This window comes from Emydura macquarii, unplaced genomic scaffold (genome assembly GCF_026122565.2).
Source record: "Emydura macquarii macquarii isolate MOO-44397 ecotype Brisbane River unplaced genomic scaffold, CSIRO-AGI_Emac_v2 contig_1390, whole genome shotgun sequence".
Lineage (NCBI taxonomy): Eukaryota > Metazoa > Chordata > Testudines > Chelidae > Emydura > Emydura macquarii.
The window spans coordinates 13864812-13887832 of record NW_027131527.1 but is presented as its reverse complement, the minus strand read 5'-3'; the positions used below and the strand labels follow the sequence as shown (position 1 = coordinate 13887832).

Below are 23021 nucleotides of genomic sequence, written 5' to 3'. Positions count from 1 at the left end.
AGAAATCATCAGCTGAAAGAGGTAATGAAGACGATTGAGCTAAAACCCAATTCAGCACTAGCTGCAGTGGACTATTGACATAGCTTTGCAGAAGACTGAGTTGTGAGAATGACTTCAGAATTCTGAATCCTAGTGCTGGATCTTTCTTCCTGATAAAGAAGTAGTAAGGAGAGAGGCTTGAGGAGTTTAGGGAGTAGGGAGGCTGTGAAAAGAGATGGATATGGAGTGATGCCCCTCACTGCAGAAAGGATGTGGACAAATTGGAGAGAATCCAGAGGAGGGCAACAAAAATGATTACAGGACTGGAGCACACGGCTTATGAGGAGAGGCTGAGGGAACTAGGCTTGTTTAGTTTGCAGAAGAGAAGAAAGGGGGGATTTGATAGCAGTCTTTAACTACAGGGAGGATAGAGCTAGGCTGTTCTCAGTGGTAGCAGATCACAGAAGTAGGAGCAATAGTCTCAAGTTGCAGTGGGGAAGATCTAGGTTGGATAGTAGGAAAAAGTTTTTCACTAGGAGGGTGGTGAAGGACTGGGATGGGTTACCTAGGCAGGTGATGGAATCTCCATCCTTAGTGGTTTTTTAATGTGCGGTTTGACAAAGACCTGGTTGGGATGATTTAGTGGAGTTGGATTAGATGAACTCCTGAGGAAGGTCCTCCAATTGTAATCTTCTATGATTCTATGTGGTGCATTGAGAGTAAAGCTGAATCCCTTCAATGGCTTCCATTCTTATGCTCCTCAGAGTGCTCGGGTTAGATCAAAAGATGATATGATAGCACTGCAGCTTTAGTACAATGGCATACTGGAGGAACAAGAGGTGAAAGGCAGGGAGGCTGGAGAAGAGGAGGTCACATTCATCAAGGTATGTGAAAGAATCTGGACATAGACATGGGCTTTAGCAATGAGGCTAATAGTAAAAGGGTGGATTTGGGTGAAAATAAAGATGCTGCAGGAGGCTGGATTCAGAGAAGGAAACAGAACAGTCAACACCAGCACTGATGATGTGAATGGAGGAGACAGACAAGCAGTAGTGTCAAGGGAAGGATGGTGGAGTGGGAGGAGATAATGGGATACATCCTGAGCTGGGGCAGAGAAGCATGGTGCAGGTCAGGAGCTGTGTTTGCACTTCGGATTTAAGTAATTCTTCTGCTCTCTGTATCTGCATCAGGCCAGTACCCCTCATGATGCTGATTTAGAGCATTAGTCTAAGAGCTGTTGTAAATTGGGCCAACTGCCTGTAGCCCCCCGGAGCTGTGCCAGCCGTGGGAGATTGCTGGGGCAGAGCACCCCTGAGGAAAGTTAGCTGAATTTGTCATCTTAAAAACTGGAACGTTGTCACCTGGAAGATGGCAGCACTCTCTGGTCACCTCCCACATCCGCCACATCTTCTCTGCTCTGGCTGCAGGAAGACCGGGTAGGCTGGGACCTGCTGTGCCGGGGGAGGAGTCCTTGTGCAGGGAGAACCTGGGCGGGCTGGAGGATGCAGCTGTGGGGCTCGCTAGCTGGGAGAAGCGGTACCAAACCAACCGTCCCCTCACAGCAGGGCAAGGCGCAGGAGGAGTTGCGGGCCATGGGGCCTCCCCACCTCGGGGCTGGGGTCACGCGGAAGCCCCGCGGCCGGCGGAGCGTCGAAGAAGCTCCTCGCTGCCAGCCCAGCAGGGGACGCTGCGGCTGCCTCCCCGGCGGCGGGCGGGGACCTTGTCTCTGGGCTGGCTGCGATAAGGAAGCTGGGCTGGGGGCATGGGGCCATTTCCGGGCCGGCAGCCTAGCCAGCCAGAGCCGGAGCGAGCGGCGGCGGCGGCGCTGTTCTCCATCCCAATCTCAGCCGGGGCCGGCCGCCGAGCTTCCGCGCCTGAGACGGGCCTAGGCCGCTCCGGCCGGTGGCAGCGCCAGCGCCCGGGTGGGCTGAGCGTGGGGCGATCCCGCCCCTGCGCCGGGCCCGGGGAGCAGCCGGGGAGGCAGCGGCGAAGATGGTGAGCACCGGCCCCTTCCCCGTGGTAGCTGGCGGCGGAGAGCGGCGTGAGGCGGGCCAGGGGTCGGAGCCCGGTATCCGGGGCGGGTTCGGCTCGCCGGCCCTGCCCGCTCGGGCTGTCACCTGGTCCGTGTCAGCCGCCGTCCCGCTCCCTCCCCGGTGTGACCTCCGCTGCCCGGCTCGGCGGGGCGGGCTTGTCTGGGTGCCCCGGTCGCGGGGTTAACCTGGCTGAGTTCGGGGAGGTGGCCGTGTCTGTGTCTGTGTCCGTCTTTAATGCCTCGGGCGCGCTCAGGGGGTTACACGGTGATGGGCTAAGCCGAGGGCTGGTCTAGACACAGAAGTTGTACTGGTTTAATGGAAATCCGTTTCGTGAAATCGGTGCAAACTTTTGTGTGTGCTCCCTTTTACGTTTTCTTTTAAAACTGGATGTATTGGTTTGGCTTGCATCTGAAATAAGCCCGGCTTCATCCAATATAGGAGAGCTTACCCAGGAAGTTGCATGAGTATAAATTTACCACTCTTTGGCAAACCAGTGCAACTTTTTGTGTAACTCCGGCCTTCCTAGAATAAAATCTGTTGGAAAAAAGGCAGGCTTGCTATGGCGTGCCTTCAGGTTCTGATGAGGATTTGCTGACTACCGTTTTTATATATTTTGCAGATCCAGAAATAGAAAGTCTTTGAAACTTCTGGGGATTGTTAAATGTATGAATAATGAAGTCTTACTTTGTAAAAGTATTGCTTCCAAAGCTCTTCTAATGGTGGGCTTAGTAGTCAATAAGGCAAGAGTACATATCAGAAATAAAACACTGCCTTAGAGTTAACTTGTTGGGATCCCTGCCATCTTCTTCTCTCTCCAAAGGATTTGTCTCAACACCCTTTCCCCCTTAAGAATGTTTTCCCAGAGGAAGCTGACTTTTTTTCATCCATTGCTCACCTTCTCCCCCACATCAATATATATCAGTGAAACTGATTTGTTTGAAGATTTGTTTCTTTATTTCAGACATACCTGTGTTTTCTCCTTCATATTCTGATTTTATTTATTAAGTGTCATGGAATAGTAGTAAGATATCATGTGTCCATGTCATGCATTGTTCATTTGTATGGCTTGCTGTGTGTTTTTGTGTACTTAATTATGTAAAAGGTGTAATTTTGCAGTATCCCCTTATTGTAATCTGACTGCTCTCTTCGGGATATGCTCTGCTGCTATAAAAGTGGACTTTTCTTACAGCAGAAAACAAAAGGATTTTTGTGTGGTGGCCTGGGGAAGATCAGATAAAATGATAGTCCTGCTTGTAGTCTCTCTAGATAGAGTTGGGGGATTGGGGCTGAAGAATGAGCATGTAGGTTGTTTATAAACCTGATCACCAGTAACTGTGTCTTAAAACATAATTTCTCAACCTGTGGTACAGGGTATGCGAGACACAGGCAGAGGGTATCTGGGGAAAAACAGAGTGAAGGGGAGGCGGGTGGAAGCCGGGCGGCAGCAGCCCGCTTCCCATCGAGTCCCAGCTGGGAGGCGGGCAGCAGCCACCAGCTTTTGGGGAAGGTGCGCAGCAGCCGCCCGCTTCCCATCCGGCGACAGCTGGGAAGTGAGTGGCAGCTGCCGGCTCTTGGGGGAGGCGGGTGGCAGCTGCCCGCTTCCTACTGGGTCCCAGCTCCCAGGTGGGAGCCTGGTGGCAGCCTCTTGTGTCTCATGAGCTGGGTGGTAGCTACCCATGCCCTGGCTTCAAGCCGAGGGACAGCCTCCAGCACCCCGGGTTGAAGATGGGCAGCAGCCACCTGCCCACATCACTGGGTCCCAGCCAACGCGGAAGCTTCCTCTGCCCCAGCTCAGGTTGGGTGGCAGTTGCCCATCTCCAGGGATAGCAGCCAGGCGGCAGCTGGCTGTAACTTGCACAGGTGGCAGCCCCCCTCCCTGGCTCAAGGTCCAGTGCCCAGAAAACTTGTCAATTTCACTGCTCTATGACAGCCCCAGATTTTACCAGTTATCCCCCCTCTTTCTCTCTCACCTGCCTTCCCTGTCTCTCTCTCACCTGTTTCTCCTCTCAAATCTATGGCAAAAAATTTGGCATAGCGCTTTATATTCCCCAACTTTGGCATGCTGCTCAAAGCCTCCTAGTTCTGGCCAACATCACCTTTAACCCAGGTACATACTTGAGTTGTGCACCTTTGATGTAAAGGTGGTAACCCTACCCACACTAGATCTGACATCTGTCATATCATGGCCTTATATTCTCAGCCCTTCTTCGAACATGTGGCTCACATTAGTCTGTTAATATAAAATCCCATGGAAAATTGAGTGTTGGGGTACTTATTAACATTTTCAGAAGTTAGGGGGTACTTGTGTCTTAAAAGGTTGAGAAACACTGTCCCAAAACTCAAAACTCTATCTTTCCGAAGACAGCTGTTACTTCTTGAATATTACTCTGTTGTTTTATTGATTTTTCACATGCTTTTTTTATAGGACTCTGACCTTCTTTTCTTATAAGGTAAATATAGTTTTACAATGTTCTAGGAAGTGTTTCTGAGAGAGTGAAAACGCTCCGCAGAGTATGGTACAGTTAATCCCATGGATAGATTTGGGATGGGGAACTATATGCAGAACAGCTCAGATGTATGTATTCATCAGCATGTATGCTAAATCACTTGCTATGCAGACTGTGTACTTTTAGAGAAGGTTGAAGGGTTGTAGAAAAAAGATGTGTGATATTTTCAAACACACCTAAATGATTTAGGAGTACATGTCATTTAGGAGTGTTTGAAAATCTGATCCACTGTCAAAAATGCATTGCGCATCAGATGTTCCCTCAGTACTAGTATTATGTCTGTACTGTACATATACCAAAGTATATGTGTTCTGAGGATGGATTTAAATACTAGCTACATGACTAAATGTCGTCTTAAACAGTTTTCCACGCTCTTATTTTTTAACCACAGGGCCTTTCAAGGTCAAATGTAAAGTATTACAGAAGGGGGAACAAAAGACGCAATAGTGGCTGATGTAAGAATGGTCCTACTTGTTCATTCTCTTCTCTCTCCCTCTCCTCCCCTTCTGATCTGGTGATTGGATCTGTGTGGCTGCGAAGCAGGGGAACGTGACTTGTGGATTCTGGTTACTATTAGAATTTCAGTGAAGTAATGTCTGGTGTTGCCTATGTGTCCATTAGTAGGAAATGAGCAACACCCTACATTACGTTGAGGAAACTTTGCAATAGCTGCGGCTGATGCAAAAGTCTGGCATGTATGCCTGAGGTCACTTGACAGAAACAGAACCTATTTTTTTTTTCTTTTGCCACAAGTGATGGAGCAAATAATTTCACCAGTTATGTTGCATTTGAATCAAGATCTCCTGAAAAATTGTCAGGTGCAGCATATTATTTACAGGTTGGTGTACATGTCTAACTCTTTCAAACATCTAATACATGGACTCTCTTCCACAGACCTTGCAGTCCAACTGCAGAACAACATTTAACTGTCAAATATTAATTTCTTTTGGAACTACATAAACACTTCACACTATGGTCACAGCGTGATGATCTCTAGATTAGTCTGATGTTCTAGAATCCACATTGTATGATTGAAGTCTGTTTTGATCTTAGTCCCTTTCTCTAAGATTGCATTGAGAGTACCTTATCTTAACTTGCTTTGACGACCTAAACAGCTTAGTTATCTCATCCATTACAGAGAGAAAGCAGGGATTTTCACAGGACTATTTTGTTCCTTAGAAAAATCTGAAGTACTGCATAACCTAATGAAACCAGAATAGACATCTCCCTCTTCCTCATACTGCATAGCCTGTTCTGGAAATAAGACTAATTTAGGAAACTTGATTTTAAAACATAGAACATAATCTCTCTGAATTCTTATCTGCGTTTCCTCATCTTTTTGTAAATAATACTATACTCAAACTATTTTAATTCTTTCGTTTTTCCGAAGAGATGAAAGAAAATCTTTTAATAGTTGCCAGTTCTTTCTTCTAGAGCATTTAGTGGTGTGGGTGTTCTTTCTATAGTCTAAATGCTTTCTTAGTCTTTCTATCGCTTTCATGTCAAATGGGCTCTTTCAGGAAACTGAGCTACACTTTTATGCTTTTTTCAGTTTTATAATGAAGTCTGTGGAGTGGGGAAACTGAAATTGAGGCTTCTCACAATTGGGTATTGTTTTTGAGAGAGCAGCATGTGGCGTGGCCTAGGTTCTTGTTGGCAGCAGGCATGAGTTTTTGTAATGTCTTGGGTTTTTTTTTGTTTTTTTTTTGTTTTTTGGTAAAAGAGCAATTAAATTCTTATTAAATAAAATTTGCATGGAAATATAACTTGAAAATTGTTTGCAATTTGATACTGTGCATCCCTTCAAGCTAACCAAGAATGATCCATGTATACAAAATGTCAGGAAGGGCATATGACCTACATAGAGATGTATTGCAAAATCTCTTGCTAAGTATGACAGTATTTAGAAGTGAGACTGGAATGTTTCTATGCTGTTGTGACTGTCACAGAGGCAGTGGATCGTTGATGTGTAATAGTTTCTTTCAATTAGTGGGGATACTAATGGTTTTGCAAAAGGCTTGCATAATTGTATTGCTAAACTGTGCCAGACCGTATGCTTTTTTGATGAATTCTAGCACAATTACTGGGTTCTAATCTGCTTTAAAATTGCCTACTACTAGACGTCAGGATCTCTAACGCTGCTGATGCCTTTGCATGGTGCTGCATACATGGTAAAAAGTGCTGAAAGATTGAGTCTTTGCTCCAAAGGGTTTATGCTCTAGAGGCACAAGAAAGTAAATTATGATCTACAACATGCAGAGCGCAAACCAGATAAGTCATAGAAAACAAAACTGAGCACACTTGTTCTGTATCTGGAGAGTTTTCAGTCTTTGTTCTTCTATGAACTGGGAGAATGGGTTCAGTCTGGGAATCTAGGGGTAAAGGCAGTAGTCCTTAAATCAGTCAAGAGAATTAGCTTCATGTTGGTAAGATCTGCCACCTAGAAATCCATCAATATTTCCTTAAAAGACTTGGGATAGAATTTTCAAAACTATATAAGTGACTTTGGCTCCTATGTCCCATTTTCAAATGGGAGCTTTAAAAAATGTTACCAAATCTCTTGAGAGAGGAGGTGCCACCTAGTAACTCATCACCTATCAACATGAAGCTAAATTCCATTTTCAGAAGTGACTTGGGCTCTGTCCCTTAGGTGCTTTTGAAAACTTTACCCCTGAGAAATATATATTTTTGTAAATGCAGGTTATTTTAGCAAATGAGCATACACAACAGCCTGGCTACAATTCAGAGTAAATTCTGTTGCTTTGTGATTAGAGGGTAATTCTTGTTTATTAAAGGTGGCCAGTATTTAGTCTCTTGTCAGCTTTCTAGTTTGGGACAACTGTAAGGGCTGTCAACTTTCTGGGGTTTGGCTTTTTGATCAAAATCTTTGGTTTGCATATGAAATCTTGACCTTTACTTATCTTTCTTGCCTCGGGTTCCCTGGGGCACTTTATGTAATTACACATTCCTTAGTACTTGCTTAAAGTCGGCCCCTATTTGTCTCACTTTTAATGGTTTTGTTTTTCCTTTGTAAAGTGGAACTTAGAATTCTTCTGTTTTATTCTTAGTTACTGCTCTGTTTATTCAGCCTCACTATATTTTTTGTGCTAGACCTATAACAGCCCTTTGCATAGCCAGTCATCCTGATTTGTTGGGGCTCTTGGTACATATGTGTGTCTTTCAGTTTCTGTACCTTAGCATCTAGTCCAGCATAGAATTTATCTGGCAGAGAAGTTTTCTTTCTAAATGATAGCTTTTATATTCACTTCAGTATATGTAGTTTTGGGAATAAATTTAACATTCATGTAACTGAATAAGTGTCAGTCATAAAATTGAAGACCAGAAGGGACAAGCAGATCACCTAGGCTGACCTCCTGTATATCACAAGCCACCGATACCACCTAACATCCACACACTAACCCCGACAATCAAAATAAGACCAAGGTATTACAACCCACAGGAGACTAGATTATTATATGCCACAGGCAGAGAACAGGAGAAACTGAGGAACACCAGTGCCTGAGCCTCCCACAATGGCAGGAAAACAAGTGTGAGATGTACCCAGATAATCCTGGCAAGTGACCCACACCCACATCCTTCAAAGGAAGATGAAATCTCACCCAAGGTTACTGTCAGTTTGATCTGGGAGAAAAGTCCTTCCCAACCCCATATATGGCAGTCTGTTAGACCCTGAGCATGTGAGCAAGAACCAGCTAGCCAAGCACCTGAGAGGGAGAATGCTCAGGGCCACTCAGAGCCCTGGCTCACCCTCCCAATGTTCTATCTGCAGCTGTGGCAATCTTCTGATGTTTCAGAGGAAGAAGACTTAAAAAACCAAAAACATCCCTCTGAGAATACGTTGGTGGGGGCCAGCAAAATCCCTTCCTGACCCCTGCTGGTGGTCAGCTGAAACCCTGAAGCATTAAGCTTTAGAAACATAGGACATAAACTGAAAGTGAACCCCAGGACTGTTGAGCCCTGCCCCCTATCATCACAAACAACCCTATTATACAATTGCTCTCATAAATTTGTCCAGCTCTCTGAAAATGAGCTAGGTTGTTTGCCCCCAATTCCTACTGGGAGGCTGCTCCAGAACCTCACTCCTCTGATGGTTAGAAACCACCTTCTGATTTCCAGTCTGAATGTATTCATGGCCAGTTTATATCCATTTGTTCTGGTGCCAGATTTCTCCGTTAATGTAAATAGCTCTTCACCCTCCCTGATGTTTATCCCCACCAATGTATTTATAGAAAGCAATCATATTCCCTCTCAGCCTTCTTTTGCAAGACTAAACAAGCCAAGTTCTTCCAGCCTCCTCCATTCCCCTGATCATCCTAGTAGTAGTTCTCTGCACCTGTTTGTTTAAATTCATGTTTCTTGAACATGGGTGACAAGAATTATACACAGTATTCCAAATGCGGTCTTACCAGTGCCTTGTACAATGGCATTAATACTTCTCTATCTTTATGGAAAATGCCATGCCTAACACGTCCGAGGATCACATTTTCCTTTTTCACCGCTGCATCACATTGGTGGCTTATAGTCATCCTGATTGACCCACGTACCCAGGTCTGTCTTCTCCTCTGATTAGCCCCCAGGTTGTTGCAAAAATTCTTATTAGACCCGAAGTGTATGATCTTGCAGTTTGTACTACTGAATTTCATCCCATGTCTGTCACCTTAGTCTTCAAGATCATCCACATCCTCCTGTATTATGTTCTGATCCTTCTCTGTATTGATGATGCCTCCCATCTTAGTATAATCAGCAAACTTCACTAACACACTCCTATATTTGTACCAAGGTCACTAATAAAAATGTTGAATAAGATTGGTCCCAAAACTGTTCCTTGAAGAATGCCAGTAAACTCCCTCCAGACTGATAATTCTCCTTTAGCCAGTTCCTTATCTACCTTAGGCTGCTTGTACTGATCCCCGGCTTCCCTAATTTAACTAATAATTTGCCATGTGGCACCATGTAAAATGCTTTAATGAAGTCCGAAGTATACTCAATCTATTGCATTTCCCTTCTCTAAAAGATCAATTTTCTTGAAGGAAATCAAGTTAGTCTGGCATGATCTACCTTTGGTAAACCCATGTTGCACTGACTCCCCGTTTACCATTTACCTCTATGAATTTAATTATTCTTTCCTTCACAATTTGTTCTAAAACCTTGCATGCTACTGAGGTCAGACTAATAGGTCTGTAATTACCCAGATCATTTTTTTTCTCTCTTTAAAAATAGGCACAAAGTTAGCTATTCTCCAATCATGTGGCACACTGTTCAGAGTTCAGTGGTACACAAGCATGAGGTGCGCATGCTTTTCCTTCAGAGTTGAATCCTGAGGCGTAAAGTCCCAGGATGCATCATTCCTGGGGAACCACCATGCCATCGCATAGCTCTGCCAGTGTACCCAGATCCTTATCTGTAGTATGCAGCCCCAGAATTAGAATAATTTTTCTCAGCCAACTAACAAATGTTTAACTATTAGTTTTTGTATATTTAAGATATTGCTCACTTTCATTAAAGGCCTTGGGGTGGGCAGAGGAATCCAATTGTTATTCAAGCATAATTCACTGTCTAATGTGGAACTCGCTTTGCAATAGCAGACAGCATTGAGCGATCATAATATTCTAGTTTTACACTGGGAAGGTCTTGCTGTCTGAGTCAGTGAGTCTGAAAAGCTGCTTATAGTTAGGTTAGGTCTTCATTAGGAGCATTTCACTGGTATACTGTACTGGCAAAGCAATCCTACTGTGGACTCTGCTTATACCAGCTCTTTTGCCAGTGTAGCTTATTCGAGACCTCCTAAGTCAAAATCAACCATGCTGGCAAAACTGCAGTTTCGCTGGTATAAGCTGTGGCTACACTGGGGCGGGGGGGCTTTTGTTGGCACAGCTGGTCAATCGCACATCTCACCCCTGACCAACATAGGTGTGCTTGCAGAAACTGAATGCAGAACTGAGGTTATTTTTTAGCTGTAAATAGAGGTGACCTAACTACTAAGGTCACTATCTAGGCCAGTATATCTTTTCAGTTCTTACTCTGAGTAGTAAGGTCTTGATATTTAGACAGACGTTGTATCAGGTTTGTTAAAGTGAGAAAATAAAAGGAACTTGACCAACTTAAAACTTAATACTCAAACATAAAAAATGTCTGATGAGATAATATCTAAGCTTGAAAAATAAGTGAATATCAGTTAGTCACAGTTTATGAAATAACTACACTGTGTTCAGCATTGATCCAGTGCTATCTGCTGCTGATAACCATTGACAGCAGCAGGTAGCTTGATGTATAACCAAGGCTTTTCTACTTGAAAACTACACTCAAAGCATTTAAATTGGAGTTTACAAGTTGACAGGTGAGTAGCATTTTCATGCCTGTCACGTGTGAAGAGTACATCGTAGTTCAAAACAGGCTAGTTTGTAAACACAGTTTTAAAAGCTTAAACTGTGATGACCAAAACTACTTATTTTAATACTTGCTGACTTTAACCCCGAGGAACCCTATGAGGTTGAACAGAACAATAACTAGTACACTACCCAAATAATTAAAGTATGCACAGGTTCCTAGGTATTACACATGGCAACATAATTCAAGTTAAGGCATAATGTTTAACAAGCACTGCTTCATACAACAGACTCAGGAGATAAATGAATGCAAGTTAAGTGAAGTTTGCGTTAGCCATAATGTATATTGAGACATCTGAAAATATTCTGTTTTTCAGTGTTTTGAAGAAATATTGTTCAACATTTTGAGGTGCTAAGATGAGACCACTAAAGTATTCTGTGTATACTAAGCCGGTAAATGTGCTTCTTGAATGCCAAAATTATCATTCTAACTGTATTTCCTTTTGCGGTCACATACTTTGAGATGTGGATATCTGTAAAATATATAATTTGGATTCTATACCATCAAAATAAATGGATTTAAACACACCCTTAATGATGTAAGGAGTGCAGGATTTCTTTTGTTACTTAAAATAAATATATATTGCCTTAAAATACTAGTCTTAATCCTCAAAGGATTTTATGTGATGCTATTAGGGGAATCCTGTTTCCTTAAAAGACCTTATTTTTAGCTCTTCCTATAAGTCAATCTAATACTAGTGAATGCTGCCATTTTGATAGCCACGGAGACCTACATTCTAGTTACTCACTGTGGCAGCAGAGCAAAGTTCTCCACATTATCTCTATTATGGTCTCATTATCTAGTGTGCAGGGACCTACTAAAGTTTTAAACTTCATTGTGAGGAAAATATTTTTCTGGCACAACTGTGACATCTAGTCTTGTTAACTTTGGCTCAGAAGAACGATTTTCTTTTAATGGATTTTTACTTTGCTGTCTGGATGTTCTTCCTTTGAGGTGGAAGATGGCAACAATTGTTAATGTGTCGGTGTTTGTGATGGCATGACTGCCAGACCTGGAACCAACCCAATCAACTAATGGACTTAAGAAGTAGGATCATCAGGATGTTGTCCCAGTCTTTATTGATAAATGTGCTTCATTGCCCAGGCTTCTGAATGCAGTTACATCAATAAAAAATATGAATATTGCACATACTAATGAAGTAAATAATTAAATGTTTTATCAACTATTTGGATTATTCTTAACATAATACTATGGGAAGACACAGAATAAATGATCTCATGGAGAATTTCTCCTTAATGAAACTGTTTCAGTCAATTAAAAACATAAGAACTTACCAGTGTGCTCATAGTTTTGAGTAACTTGGAGTTTTTGAAGTGTAAAATCACCACGGAAACTGACTGACACTCCCTCAATACGAGTCTTCTTGTGTTGCTTCCACAACACACACATCAGGCTAGAACAGGTTTGGTTGGGGTTTTTTGTACAAGATTCTATAATTATATAAAGATTGATTGAAATTCTGGCCAGGCCACTGAGCTTGCCCAGCCTGGGAAGTGAGTCATGGAGGAGGAGGAAAGAGTCAGTTGATTTCTGTAAAGCTGAAGTTTCTTCCCTATAAGCATCTGTAGTCAGTAGTTCCCCAGAGTTGCTAGAGGAAGAAGCAGCAATAAAATAAATGCAACCTGTCTGTGAACAAGATTACGAGCGGAGGGATTGTTATCTCTTGTATTCGGGCATTGTATTCGGGCAGAGGACTTTGGTTTGCAGGATTTAATCAATGCATCTCTGTGCTAGTGTCCTGAAAATAGCAAATGGTGGTACAGTTGCATCTGAACTTTGAGCCTCAGTAAAAGTAGAACTTGACTTATTGCATAAAAGACAGAATGGAAGATGCATAGAATCATTATCCAGGACCTATGCAAACCTGCCTCCTTGATAGAGCTCTGCTCAGAGGACAGTGAAAAACATTTGACTCATCAAGCATGTCAGAGTGCAAAGAGTTAAATGGGGCTGTGTGGAACAAGTGATTTAGCTAACACTATTGTTAGGAAAGGGTGTAGAACTACAGTGAGCTTGAAAACAGCATCGCTATACCTACTTATAAATCCAATCCAATGCCAATTGGAATGAATGAGTGTGGACTCTCTTTATCTTTCTTTCTTATACCGGTTGGTTTTGTCCTATGAAACTCTAAAATTAGTGATGCATGCAGGGAAGCCCAATATATCAACTGACATGATAAAAATGCCTACTACTTTACCATCCAAGAAGCTCAGAATTAATAAATAATGCTTGAATTATTACTTTATTCCATATCCACTCCCTCTCTATCCGTTATCTCCACCCTTGTCTTTTGTCCTCTTCTCGCAGTTCTCCTGACTCAATCAGCATCTCCTTCCTGAACTGAAGTTGCTTTTTAGAGATAGTAAACCAAAGGAAAATGGTTAGGGAGTAAGGGAAAAATGGACTAAAGTCCTGGCTCCCCCAATCCTCGCTACTTTACTGTTTTCTGTGCAGAGTGTTAATGGACAACTAGTTTTAGAAACGGAAGAAAATCTTGGGTGTGTTATGGTTAACAGCATCAATATTAAGTAGCAATGTTGATAAAAGTAAACCTGGTAGTGTAGCTCTGGAAATACTGTCTTGTGACAACACACTGGAGTTTTTGCAGCAAAGTACCACACCCTGGCATGCAATTGCTTATAATGACTTGAAGTAGGTTGAGTGTTAAAGAACAAGTCTGAGCTGTGGAGCAGAGCACTGATTTGCATGACTGTGGTAAAGTGGACCAGCGGCATTGCAGAGCAGGCTTTTGTAGCATTTTTGTGCATGCCTGTAGCTATCTTATCACTGACAGTGATGTCTTTCAGTATTGTGAGTTCACTGGTATAGTACCTTGTTAATACTTAAATAGAGAACTCTCACCCTTCTCGCTCCTGTGAAACTCTAGAGTACTGCAGAATGTGGTGATTTCAATGGGAGCAGCTAGATGTTCAGAGTTTTGTTGGTTTTTTTTTGAAAACTAGGCCACTTAACATTGGTGCCTAAATATGGGATTAGGAGTCTAACTTTAGGCACCCATTGGTTCAAGCATGAGGTGAATTTGCCACCAGAAATTGTTCTTCTAGGTTCTCATCCATAGTCACTAACACATTCTGCAGTTTTCTCAAATTGCTTTATGTAGCTACTGGCTCCAAACTGCCTTATCTTAAAATGTTTTGCCTTCTGAGAAATAAAGCTACTGACTGTGGAAACACAAAGCTTGACGTCAAGCAAGCTAACAACATTCGAGAACATTCTATTTAGATTCCACTCAATACAATTTAATGTTGTTGTATTCATTTAATGAGTATCCTTGGTTCTAAAACATCACTTAGTTTCTGGTGGTACTCCAGCATTCTCTTTGCTAAGAGTTTAAAAAGACTATCAAGAAACTAGTGCACTAGCAGCTCCTCCTTATATTAATAGTATTCCAGTGCTGTACAGTAAACTACTGGGCAATAAACCAAAAGCATCAGTGTTTTCTATTCTATTAAAAATCCCGGAAGGGGAGTGGATGCTCAAATTTCCAAGAAGGCAGTACATGCAAAGTAAAAATTAAGGATTTATGCCTTTACACTGTTAGTTGAACTGAAGATGAGATTAAAGGACACCTTGATTTAATCTCTAAGTGAAGTAACAATGGTATAGGGACTTGCACAGTGTGAAATGTGTTCTAAGAAGCCAATGGCAGAGCTTCCAGCCTTCAGCACTAATTATTTGAGTTGCCATCCTTGTTTCCCTGCAGGGACTCTTGGTATGTTTATGATTTGTTCTTTGTCCAGCAGATAGATGTTAGTTCTTGTAGCTAAATGCAGCTCTTCTGAAGCAACTAGAAACCATTCAACAAAATATTCTTTGTAGCCCATGCTGGAAGGTACATGTACACCCACACATTCCATCAATTAGCTGTGGCGGATTCTTTTGTTGACACATTGTAGTTTTATTTTAGTTGATTAAATATTTCTAATCCGTTTGTGTTGCATATGCTTCACTGGTTTCCCAAGTTTGGTAAATTGTACATTAACATTGCTTGCAAAGAACCTTGTCTTTTTTCAATGGGGGAAGAGGGTCTTGCAACTAGAGCAGGATGGATAAAGGTTTTCCTGTCTTGTGAAAATTTTTGAGATTTCAAAATTTTTCCTGTTCTGTATTGGAATGAAAAAGAGATCTTTTCACATTTACAAAAAATATAATAGAGAGCTAGAGCACCACCTACCCACTGCAGAGTAGTCAATAGCATAGTGGTTAGAGCACTTACCTGGCATCAAACCGAAGACTTTTACCTGACATCCCACATTAAAGGACACATGTCCCGGCCTCCCCACATCCCGGGTGAGCACACTAACCACCCGGCTATTAGTTGTTCTGGGGTGAGTAGGTGTCTCTTTCATTTTAATTACTACTGGGCCCAGTAGTAAGATTTGCAGATAATATATTAGAAGAGCCATGGTCCTAATACGTACTAGGAGGCAGAATGTTGAAGTTAGTGGGAAGTGCTCAAACAGAATTTTACCATCTGCTGGGTCAGAACTACTCAACCTTTCTGTTCAGAAATTATTCTCTTTCATTTTTTTTGAAAGGCCTCACAAACTACATGTTCTAGCACAGAGGTGTCAAACTCAATGATGGTGACAGGCCAAATTCACATAAACTCCAATTCGCAGGGGCCACGCAATGCCCGCCGCAGAAAACATCTGGCCACTTTCTGTGAAATAAACTGAAGCTTTCAACGGCAGCACGCGGGCCAGATCAAAAAGGTTCGCGGGCCAGATGTGGCCCGCGGGCCGTATGTTTGACACCCCTGTCTAGCATTTGCTCCTCCTGTGCTAATCAGGAACACAGCTCATGACAACTGATTGCCTGTCCTGCTTATGGGAAGTATTTAGCAGTATTGCCAACCCTAAAAGTTAAAAAATCATGAGATGGGCTTTAAAATCATGAGATTATGTAAAAAATAATAGATTTGGTGTTTTTATTTGCCTTCTACTTTTTGAGCCTTGAGGGTGCACTGGGGTCACATTTTGAAGCTTTCTCCACAGCTACAAGAGCTAGAAACGTCATTCATTTAATAATGGGGAGGCTGAAATCATCACATATGCACTTGACTCCAGCAGCTGGGGCTTTAAGGAAAACAATAATTGTCATGACGAAATCCTGAGAGTTGACAACACTGATGTAGCTACCATACCAAAAACCTTTTTAGTAGGAACCCAACCTACATGGGAGGGCAGTTCAATGCCGATTTTAGGAATAACTCCTCTTTGATGCCCTTCTTCGTACTGATGTGAAGCGGTGTGGGATGGCCTTACCTTCTGTAATATGTGGTATTTTGCTTTCTTTTCTTTTCCAGGACATGTTTGATCCCTATAAGGAAATCATTGTGGTGTATTTGGAAAAGGCAAGAGACATTGTGAATGGACAGTGTGCTGGGATTGAACCCTGGCAACTGATTGGATCGACATTTGCTTCTACTCTGGTGTTGGTGTGGCTGCACAATATCCTCTTCCAACCAGAGAGTGAGTACCCTGGCACATATCTTTGGAGTTGGGTTTCCTTACGCTTTTGTGAGGGCAGGGTTATTTTTCATGTCTATAGTGTATGAACAGAAAAATATTAACAGGCTTCTGTTGTAAACAACAATTTACCAGTAAAATCTCTAGTGATTATATTAAGGTCAAGACTTGGCAAAGTTTCTGTAGCTAAACCATTCCATGTTAAGGAGAGGCGGAAGAAGGGAGTGTGCCTGTGTGATGTGAAAAAGTTGCCCTGCTCCTCCCCTCCCATTCGACCACTGGTTAAATGCTCATTTGGTGGTCAGTCCTGTTGATCAAAGGTCAGAAATAGTTGTCTTTTGTGTTCTGTACTCTAGTGAAGTTCATGATGAGGAATCCTGACACAATAGCAAAATATCAAGAGGGGAGGATTGTCCAGGACACATCTTGGGCTGAACAAAGGGGCTCCCTTTTCTTTCCATAGGTCATGCATGTTTCCTGTCTGAGAGTCAGTTATTTAAGGTACATACCCACATGTCTTCATCTGTTCTGAGCCTTTTCCATGTTTGAACTGTAAAAATTAAATCAAATCTCTTGTTCTATTGCTGTGCATTCTTCTTTATTGTGGCAAGGGGCTGTTAAAGATCACTGGACCTATCCGAGAGAGGAGGGCATAGTACCTTGTAAATCCCACAGAAGTATGTAGTAACTTCTAATGGCAGTTATTAAGAGTAACAGCATATTCATTTCATGTTTAATTTTGTGCTTCTCCCACAGTTTCCCAGAGGAGGGAAAAGTACATTTGAATAGCTAAAAGCACTCTTTTACTAGAATAAACAGAAGATTTATTGGCTTTGAGTTTCAAGCTAGCAGAGTACTAGTACCTGAGTTTATTTTTAATATAATTTATTTGTTTTTAAATACTAGCATAGTGTTGTGAAATCTTAGATTAAACCTTCTGAATTTTATGTAAGTGTATAATAAAAATTGAAGAAACTTGTACCCCTAGGAAAAAAAAACAAAAAAAGCAGATTATCAACAATGCATGTAACAGAAATTATTTCCAAAGTCTAAGTTGTTGAGTATTTACTGCAGAACATACTGGTCCTAAAGTTTGTTTTCTCCTGTTAGTGTCACAAGATTGCAAGATAGATGGCATGAAGAAAAGAAGTAAATTAAGAGTCATACTAGTATTAAAGATAAAGTTCATGAAGTCTCTCAAATGAAATCCTAAAATAGTTTCAGATGTTTCTTGGTGAAAGGGTTATTTATAGATGCCAGTTTTTAGCTAAAAAGTATGTATAAAGTTCAGTGTCCTTGATTCCTCTGATCTAACGTGAAGTCACTTTTCTGAGGCTAAACTAGGATCCATGTTATCCCTTCTTTGCTGCATTAAATCCTGAGAGCTGTCAAGAGACCATGTCTTTCAAAGATGATATTCAGCATCGCTAAACCTCTTAATTACTTCTCCAGCAAAGTTCAAAAGCAGAATCTGGTTTTCAGTGGGATTTCTACATAACCCAGATGGAAAATTGGATGTGTGTGGCACAAATCAGGTTACTTTGTCCACACCAAAGGAGACAATGGTTTAGTCAGAATACATATCCAGTATTCTTCTGGTACCTGGCCACTTGCTGTGATCATTTGATAACACAACCCCTGTTTTTGGCTGCAGAGTGCATTACAGCATATGCCAGCAATATTCTGCATATGAGATAGAAAAAATGCTTTCAATAGCATCTACTTCTTCCTCTTCTAAATAGAAATTCTCATAGAAGTGAGTTTTCCCCCCACAGAATTTAGAACTCTTCAAACAGGTGATGCAGGCAGGTGCTATTCATGTTTGTTCTCCTCCTGTCTCACTTAAGACATGCTAGACTCCTGCAGTGAAATTTTGACTCCACTGAAGTCAAGAGAAAAACTCCCTTTGACTTTAATAGAGCCAGAATTTCACCCCTGGTATTCCTCTTACAGTTTTCCTGCCCAGAATGCCAAGTCATGTAAGAATATATGTATATGGTGAGTTAGTCAAATGCCTACTGGTGACTAAATGAGGCTCTTAAATCACTGTTGCCTGTAATGTGAGCCAGATTTGAATTTTGTTCTCCAGTACACTGAATCTCTGCACCTCAGTCCCCTGTTTGTTTTGTTTAGCCAAGAATTCCTGCCTTATATCAGCAATACTAAACCCTAGTTTTTGTGTTTTTTGGTTTATTAGCTCAGAGTAGGTGGTTCAGTTTTGATTTTTGTGTTTTATTTATTTCAGGTTTAACATCCCGAAGTAAAAAATGGTTCTTTAAAGCTGTAAGAAAACTGCCTTTTGTTGGTGCCATAGTAAGTATCTGAACAGCATGCCTTGACATTCAGCCAGCGCTCTGTCTGTCTGTCCTATTTGTATCATGATAGCACCAAAGAGCCCTTTGTGCTAGGCACTGGACAAACATGAAGCCCCTACTCCAAAAAGCTCACAGTCCAAGTAATCTTTCTGTAGCGGTACTGGCTTCAGAAAATGGAGGTGACGTTTTCATTACCAGTAATCCTTAGTTTCCCCAACTCCTTTCTGTATGTTATCAGACTTTCTGAATATATAGCTGGTGAACGAAGGCCACAGAGTTTACTCTGGGTTATCTCTCTGAGCTAATTTACAATTCTGCTTCTGTCATCCACATCTAGCTATTGGCCTATAAGCATGTGATAACTAGACCTTTTTGTTATGCAAGAGTAAGAGGTTATTCTCCTTGTCTTTGATTGGTTTAGAACGCCGATATCTGTGTTAGGAATGGCTTGGATTCCAGTCTTGAGAGCAGAAGCTATGTAATCATTAAAACAAGAAATACAATGGAATTTTTTAAACTGAAACTTGAAACTGTATTCTACAAGATTCAGCAATTCTGCTTGCATTTCTTGTCATCGTATTTGTCATGAATTCTTAGCATCAGAAAGGGTACAACTTGTTTTAAAATTTATTTGGTAAATAACAATACTGTGTTTGGTGGCATACAAGATACAGTCCCTACCCGGAGGACATCAGTCACACTAGATAGACTATATAAAATGAGGGATTCAGGGGCCAGATTTGTCTTAAGTTGTCTTTTGATGTAATGGTTTAGCACAGTGGTTTTCAACCTCTTTTTCATTTGCACACCCCCTAAAAAATTTCAAATTGAGGTGCAGACCCCTTTGGAAATCTAAGACATAGTCTGCAGACCCCCAGGGGTCTGTGGATCACAGGTTGAAAGCTGCTGTTCTATGGTAACAACAGCCTTTCGTGGACTCCTTAGACATATTCTGCGGACCCCACGTTGAAAACCTCTGGGTTAGCACGATAAAGAATGCTTTTTCTCTTAGATTTTCCCATGCCATTATTACTGATGTTTGGAACTAGTTTTAAAAGTTCTTATCCAACTCTTATAAGCTACAAATATCTCCATTTTAAAAGGGGTTAATGTGCTCATGCTGATGTCCTGACCAACACATTCTGCAATCCTTTGACCTGGTTGTCTTAGCCGGTGATCTGTGGCAGATGAATTCATAACTCCATATTGTATTCCATTTATCTCTGTTCTTTGCTTGCCGGCAAAGGATATGTAAAGTAGTTCTGGACACCCTATAGCTATTCCTTATTTTTACATGAGCCACGTTTTCAGGATAGTGCTACGTAAGATGCTGGCCCATTGCAAAGAAATGGTTTAATTTCTCATTTGCCTAGCGCTTCCACTGATCAGTAGAATCTGACACATAAGCCTGTCATGTTGCTTACAAGAGGCCTTGACAGATCCAGGCATTCCAATGTTCAAAAGTCTATTCTACTGATAATATCTCAACAGCTATATTAGATAATGCTTCTGGGAGAGAGATCTGTGCTGCTGTAATATTTTTCCTTTGCGAGGGCAAATTCAGGCCTTCAAACTAGATTGGGGGAGAAGTGAAAGTGTCTTAATCTTATCTGTAGGTTCTTTCATTGTGTTACGTTATTGTGCAACACAGATATTTTTTCAGCATTTCTAGAAGTATATCTTCTTTCTGAAGAGAGATGGTCCAAAAAGTAATCCATCTTAAAACTGTAACTGGTACAAAGTCAACTGTTGTATTGGTATGATCCTGAATACCATAAAAAAGTTGGGCCGGGAGTAGGGGGAGCTGGAGGAGCTCAGTACCTTGCTTTGCTATGTTTGACAAACAAAATTATTTTCAAGATTCTAGATAGGTGTTAAAGGATGAAATTAACATGCACAATATTTGACAGTATCTGGTTAAGAAGTTAACACAGTTCAGTGTTGAGTTCACTGTTCCAGTCATTAGCACTGAACGTTCTGTGTAACATAAAACGTGTGCACCCTATTGTTGAAGGCATTTCATTTTCTTTTAGATACAGAAGCAGTTTAACAAGGCCTTGGATGACGTAGCTTCTGGTTTGCCCTTCCTGAATGATGGAAAGGATTATATCAAAGCACTGCCAGCTCGAGGGATGAGCCAACCTGCACTGCTAGAGAAGATGAAAGAGTACAGCTCGATGGGTATGACAGTGAGCATGTACTGGTATACGTACAGGTCTACTTCATAGGCCTAATATTAGAATTATGCTATATGTTTACACACCTATAAAGATAAAATGGGCTCTAGTGACTGCTACAGATAGTTTCAGCTTAAATATTTGTCTTGGTGTTCATCAAATATTAACTGATGGCTGTATGGTAAATTACTAACACCAATCCTCATGTTTCTAATTATCTACAGTTATTAGCTAATATTCAGGTATTCCGTTAAAACACTCAGGTGGCCTGTGTTCTAATGCTTGAAGGCAATGGAAAAGTAATTCTGTTCCATCATGGTAGAGAAATATAATTCAGACAATTTGGGTTTGAGGGTAATGGTTACAAAGGTAATTGGAAAGTTTTTATTCTGTTTCACTGACCAGTCTTGTCTCAGTAATGAGGAAAGGGTATTCTCCTGGTTGTCTGAGGTGGGGATGGGCAAATTTGACCACTACTCTTCTTTGGATCTTTTTCCAAATCAGATGCATCAGTGCACTTTTTTCCTTCTCCTCCACCTCTAACCCTGAGGGAAACAAATCAGCAGCAGCAGTTCAGCTCTCATGAGCAACCCCATAGTAATAAATCATTGAGCATGCAATGGAGGAAAAACACTTTAACTGCCCTTATTGAAAAAGTGAGATCTCTTTTTTAAACTGGTGCAATGTCCTAACACTGTCTAAGTCTTGGGCCCAGAAAAGTAAGATAGATTCATCTTGATTGAATGACACTTGTAACTTGGAAAATATTTTGGAGTCAGGTCTGAATGTGCTTCAGAGTGATTAACCCGATGCTAGCCTTTTGCCAGAAGCATGTTTTGGTTTTTTGTAAAACACAAAGCAAAGCACAAAACAAATTGTTTACATTGAATTTCTTGCTTCTCTGTCACTGTGATTTTTGTAGTTGATTACATGCCAGTGTTTCCTTGGCTTGATTCCACGTAGACAGTGTCTGAAACTTCACTGCTGAGTTGCTTCTCTAGTCTGAAATCTCTACTCCCGTTAATGTGCCTGCCACCTTCTAATCAGAAAACTTGGGGTGATTTACAGCTTCCAAAAGAGGCCGGTTTGGAGGACTGGATAATATTGCACCCTTCGTAGCTTCGGGACTTTCTGCTTGAAACAGTTTGGCTGCCACTAAATCTGAAATAAACAATATTGCATGTAGGAAAACTTCAGTAAAACCAATCTTACTACTCCTATTCTCCACACTTCTTCTAGAACTCGCTATCGCCTCTTTTTCGATGTCTGTTTTCCCTCAAGCTAATTTTCTAAATGCTTTTTTCTTCAGACTCCCTCTAAGGATGTGTTGTTTTTCCCCTCCCCTCCGTTCTGTTTTTATCTTTATCATTCACTTCTCCTTTCTCCAAAAGCTATTTGGGAGGAAGGCTGGGACCTGGGTCCTATGTATGCAAGTGAAGTTGACATCCCTGAGTTACAAAAGTTTCCCCTTCCAAATGGAAGAGGAACAATTTTTTTTGAGTGTTTAAAAGGAGGAGGATGGTTTGAGGTAAAGCGGGTAACCAAATCTTGAAAACGTTTCCTGAAATGGTGCATTTGTGTTCCAGTTTTGTTTTAGTGGTAGAAGGTTACCCAGTTAAAACACTTGGATGCTGGGCACCATGTCAAGGTGCTTATTGGCAAGGGTTCAGTCCTAGTATTGCCAGACATACCTGCTGTGTTCTGATGTTGCAATAATTTGCATGCACTTGTAGCTGAAAACCATTGCTGGAGCTTCCATTGCATATTTTAGCAGTACAGATTTGTTTGAACTGTTTTTCAAATATCTTGTAATACTGACGAGTATTCTTTTGATGAAGTTACCAGCTTCAGTGAATAGAATCCAACAGTATGGTCAGGTTTTGGGAACATGAATAACAATTATTGCAAAATTGCCACATATACTCTGCTGTAGTTAAGCATTGCTCAGCTATTGCATCTTTTATAGTCCACTACCTGCATTCAGTAAAATGTAATGGAGCACTTATGGCTTCTGATTTGTTACTATGAAATTTTGTTTGTGCTAATCATCCTGATATCAGGGAAGCAGGAAATACACTGTAGGAAG

General features: G+C 41.4%; 1 protein-coding gene across 3 annotated transcripts in view; it reads left to right on the top strand.

The window, feature by feature from the left end:
* The first annotated feature begins 1736 nt into the window (after nucleotides 1-1736).
* The window catches only part of SGPL1 (sphingosine-1-phosphate lyase 1), an 85032-nt gene continuing 63747 nt past the window's right edge, over nucleotides 1737-23021 (top strand). For all 3 annotated transcript variants that reach the window (XM_067552675.1, XM_067552674.1, XM_067552673.1), the window contains exons 1-4: nucleotides 1737-1974; nucleotides 16281-16446; nucleotides 18689-18756; nucleotides 20792-20939. In XM_067552675.1, the coding sequence (XP_067408776.1) occupies nucleotides 1972-1974; nucleotides 16281-16446; nucleotides 18689-18756; nucleotides 20792-20939 (385 nt within the window). In that variant the 5' untranslated portion in view covers nucleotides 1737-1971. The remainder of the gene's footprint in view (nucleotides 1975-16280; nucleotides 16447-18688; nucleotides 18757-20791; nucleotides 20940-23021) is intronic.